Below are 4,687 nucleotides of genomic sequence, written 5' to 3'. Positions count from 1 at the left end.
GCCTGCTATAAACATGTGTGCAGAGCCTGCTATAAACATGTGTGCAGAGCCTGCTATATACATGTGTGCAGGTTTTTTAAAGAAACGCATTTATTTTTACTTTATGTCTGTGAGTGCTTCTCTGCATGAATGTTTGTGCATGACACGTGTTCCTGCTGCCTGTGCAAGTGAAAGGGTGTTGGATCGTGTGAAACTTGAGTTACGTGTGGTTGAAGATGCCTTGTGGATACTGGGAACTAAACTCGGGTCCTCTACGGGAGCAGCCAGTGCCCTTAACTGCCGAGTCACCTCTTCAATCATATGCTGCAGGTTTTATGTGGACATTGCATTTTAACTAATTTGGATAAATCTTCATTTTTAATTTTAATGTGTGTGGGTATTTCCCCACATGTATACCCAATGGAAGGACATTAAATGGGCACCAAGTCTGGAACTGGAGTTATAGATGGTTCTAAGCTGCCATGTGGACCAGTGCTCTTAACTGCTGAGACTTTTCTCTAGCCCCCTGGATAAACCTCTGTCTTGATGTCCTGTTCTCATTTGAGAGTCTTTAGTGTTATTTTAAATAAACTCACAAAGATTTGCCACTGACAATTCTCAAAGCTGGAACCAACAGGTTTTATATAGGAGGCCTTACATTGCATGAGGGGCAGTGTACTTTGTAAAGAGTAAAGGTTTTCTTTCTGACACTTCCCCCGGGGTGCAGATTTAGCTCTGATAATTGATGAGCATCTTGGTCATAGCTAACAAACCCAAATGACTCCTTTCTGATCTTGAAAGGGAAGTTGGAAGATTCTAATGTTAGCCGTGCCTTGTTGATCTGAAGGCAGTATGATATGGACGCTTGCCCATCCGATTCTGGACTTTACAAGTGACAGGAGACGTATGTGAGGTGACAGGCAGGTCTGGCGTGTGTCCCAGCTGTTGGCTGGTGGAGGATGACTCTTCAGAGGCAATCTTCTATGCCTCTTGTTCTTCATTTTGATATTTTTGCCCATCTCTTATTTTTTTGTAGAATGCAAATCAAATAAATTAGAGAAATAAAAAAGTAGAAGCCTGAAATGAATGATCAGATCTGGTTTTATTAACTAATGTTTTTAGTACTTGGTTGTCTTAAAAATGACTTGTTTCCTTGCAACCACAAAGAAAAAAATGTAAATTATGTTAACTGTTTCATAAAAATGTTTTTAACCTTGTTTCTTTTGCAAGAGCTACTTACTTACGTCAAGTTTCAAGAGAATCTATAAATGTAGATTTTTTTTGCCCAAACATTCTTTAGAGAAAGTTTTCTATTCATTTTTTATGAACATGTTTTACATTCTAATAGAATTTATTTAACAGAAAGATTTAAAATTGTTCAAATACACTTGAATTTATAAACATGTATATTACATAATAGTTGCCGGTCTCCCACAAGATTTTAGGGGCTGGATTTTTTGTAAGGAGCCAATTTGTCATTACTGAACAAGAGATCATCACTCTTTCATGTTGACTAGATTAAAACTGAAGTATTTTAGTAAAAAAATTTTAGCATAGAAATCTTTGGAAAGACCGAACCTAGTTGTTACATTTTTAAAATTGTGAGTATGCACATGTTATTGTATACATGTGGAAATCAGAGAACAACTAGTAAGAATTAATTCTCTCTTTCCTCCACATGGGTGCCAGATACTGAACTCAGTTTTTCAGGCTTGGTGGCAAGCCTCTTTACCCACTGAGCCATCTCACTGGCCCTCAAACTGAATATTTAAAAGAGCTTTATAATTACGGCTTTTAAGCTTTTAAAAACAAGACTGTGAGGTAGGGAAATTGGCTGTCTTAGGCTTTCTCATAGAGGGTAAGGGAGAGTCGTTTGCCCAAGGTCGCTTTGAGGCAGTTGCAGACCTGAGAGAAGACTGGGCCTTCTGACTCTGTGTCACTGCCTTTGTGTGTGTTACCTTGTCAAGCAATCCTTCCCAACATTTCACTGCCATTTTGTCACGTTCTAGTTACTTACAAAAGGAAGATAAATATGAGTTAGTTCTTCAGGATAACTACAAAATAATTGTACTAAAAGACCATGGGAGACCTTGGGGTGAAGAAGACTGATAACCCACTTGTATGTTTATGGGTAAACTGTGTGGTGCCCATCAACTTTAAGGCTGTAGGCAGGACAGTTAAAACAGCAGCACAGGATGAGAAACAGGAACAAGACAAGGTCAAGGCTAAACGCTTAGCGGTGTCGCTGAGCCCTACTATGTACATGTAGGTGAATGACTCATTGTGCTGTCTCTTACAGATGTTGAAAATTTCCTCTAAGGAGAAATATCCATTATTTACTTTTGTAAATGGCCATTCCAAAGACTTTGATTTTACATCTACTGCAGCCAGTGAAGAAGACCTTTTCTCAGAAGACGAAAAAAAGAATTTCAAAAGATTTAGCACGGAAGAGTTTGTCCTCCTTTAAAGAAAGGTAAAGACATTTGTGCTTATGAGAAGCACTTGAGCACAGCAGAGTCGAGAAGAGCGGCGAGTGAGCTGGAGACCCTCGCCAAGCACATCCCTTTCACAGTGCACAGTTGAGAACACCTAGATTTTCAAGGTATTTTTTCTGAATACCTTTTGTAAGTGACTTGATGGCTCTTGGTTTCCAGTGATAAATAACAAGCAATTCTGGTTGCATTCCTGTTTCCCAAAGATGTGCTAATGGAACACTACATTAACTGAAAGCCTTCCGGCCCCCAGCATTTTCTACCTGAGCCCGTTGGTTCCCTGAAGGTTTTGTGATACACGTTTCCTCAAAGATTCAGATCACCAAATTACTTTTAAAAGCTTCACTTTGTATTAATGATAGGAGACTGGATCTTCAGAGCTACCCAACCTCCTGCTCTTAACGTAACCAGAGGATGTTTTGGGTTTATGTATCTGGATAATGAAATGGACACATAAAATTATGTAAGCAGGGTTTTAAGACAATACTTACCAATATGACTTTACAGCAGCCATTCTTTATGCGTTCTGCAGTCTTCTATGAGGAATGAATGTTTTCCTCTATCTCCCTCCTTCCTTCCTTCCTTCCTTCCTTCCTTCCTTCCTTCCTTCCTTTCTCCCTCCCTCCCTTCCTCCCTCCCTCCCTCCTTCCCTCCTTCCTTCCTTGTTTCCTTCCTCCCTCCCTCCCTCCCTCCCTCCCTCCCTTCCTTCCTTCCTTCCTTCCTTCCTTCCTTCCTCCTTTCCTCCCTCCTTCCCTCTCTCCTTCCTTCTCTCCCTTTCTTCCTTCTTTCTTCCTTTCCTTCTTTCTTTCAGAACTGGGACTGGGGATTGAACCCAGGGCCTTGTATATGATGGGCAGGTGTTCTACCTCTGAGCTGTCCTAAAGTATTGATTTTCTCCACATGTTTAAAAGTTAAGATTTTTATGAGTATCTGTGTTTATTTTAATTAGGTAAAGGAAATTACAGAATTGTTGTAGCATTTGTTTCCTATCTTAAAAGTGAAATTTTATGGAAATCCAATGTATTACCTAATTTTTAACTCTAATGATGAATATAAGAAAAATATGGATGCTTTCTGATTTTACTGTTTGTATAAAATGATGTCATGGCATTTAGGAGCTGAGACTATGTACAGGTTAAATCTGCCTTAAGTGTGCTGTGAGTTTACTTAAAGACAAACTTGTGATATAAGAGTGTAAGAGTTATTACCAAGCCAGGATTATAAAACAAATACTTCAATTAAAAATATGAGAACATAAGATACTTTTGTTTTAGTTTTAATGTTGGTATTATTTTAATTCATTGAAAAATTCTTATCTTGGATGAGCTCTATTTATTTTTGATGAATGGAATGCTGCCGCTGCCCAGGAAGCAGGGTTTTAACTGTTGTACAAAGCTCCTGTGTTTCAGTGCTGAGTGACGACTTCTAAAGACACAGGAGTTCGCATCATGTGTAGACGTTGGCCTCCTTTATCAGAGAGTCCCTCTGTTCACAGTTGCAAGTAAAGTCACCACAGAGGCTTCAGAAAGCCTGAAGAGTCAAAACAGGTTTGATGTTTCCCATTGAGAGTGGTTCATTGAATTGAGGCAGTCTAAAAATCTAAATTTTCCCTTTGCCCCTGATAAATCTGGACAAACTAAGTTCAATGCTAATTTTCCTAGAATGTCAAAGCAGCAGAAGAACGGGAAGCCACGAGTCGGCTGGGTTTTATGTGCCTCACTCTTAGGCCACTGTTCCCAGCAGCCACAGGGGGACGTGGACGCACCCCTTCATGTGCATCAGTCTGTGAGTGTTCCCGTGTAAGAACTCAGAAGATCGTGTTACAGCTGAAGCACAGCACTTTCCCAGCTTTCAAAAAGATAATATTAAAGTAGAATATTGGAGTGAGACAAAATTCTACCTGGGGAATTGTAAGGGGAGAGGAGGCAGCACACTGTTGGTATTCAATTCTGTTTTAAAATGCTGGGTTGGGATATTGTGTAGTGAAAACAAACACATATTAAAACACAATCATCTACCTGACAGGGAATAAATATCTAGAATCAGAAACTTTGAGATAGTGATTTGCATCTAAAGTGTATTCAGTGGTGTGTAGGGTGAGCGTGTAGGGTGAGCGAATGTGCGGGTAGGAATAGCGGTGGGTGGAGCTTGGTTATTTACCGATTTGACCTCATCTGAGGACCAGCTGAAGCTAGGTTACTTTTTCACCAGGGAAG

The 4,687-nt window shown here is 39.8% G+C and overlaps 1 protein-coding gene across 1 annotated transcript in view; it reads left to right on the top strand.

Moving 5' to 3' along the window:
• Positions 1–3,135, top strand: part of Atg4c (autophagy related 4C cysteine peptidase) — a 61,749-nt gene extending 58,614 nt beyond the window's left edge. Inside the window, exon 11 of the mRNA XM_028778782.1 lies at positions 2,279–3,135. Within this exon, the coding sequence (XP_028634615.1) occupies positions 2,279–2,446 (168 nt within the window). The 3' untranslated portion in view covers positions 2,447–3,135. The remainder of the gene's footprint in view (positions 1–2,278) is intronic.
• The last annotated feature ends 1,552 nt before the right edge of the window (positions 3,136–4,687 follow it).

This window comes from Grammomys surdaster, unplaced genomic scaffold (assembly GCF_004785775.1).
Source record: "Grammomys surdaster isolate TR1022 unplaced genomic scaffold, NIH_TR_1.0 341, whole genome shotgun sequence".
NCBI lineage: Eukaryota > Metazoa > Chordata > Mammalia > Rodentia > Muridae > Grammomys > Grammomys surdaster.
Note: the sequence above shows the minus strand (reverse complement) of the source record. Positions and strands in the feature narration are given on the sequence as shown.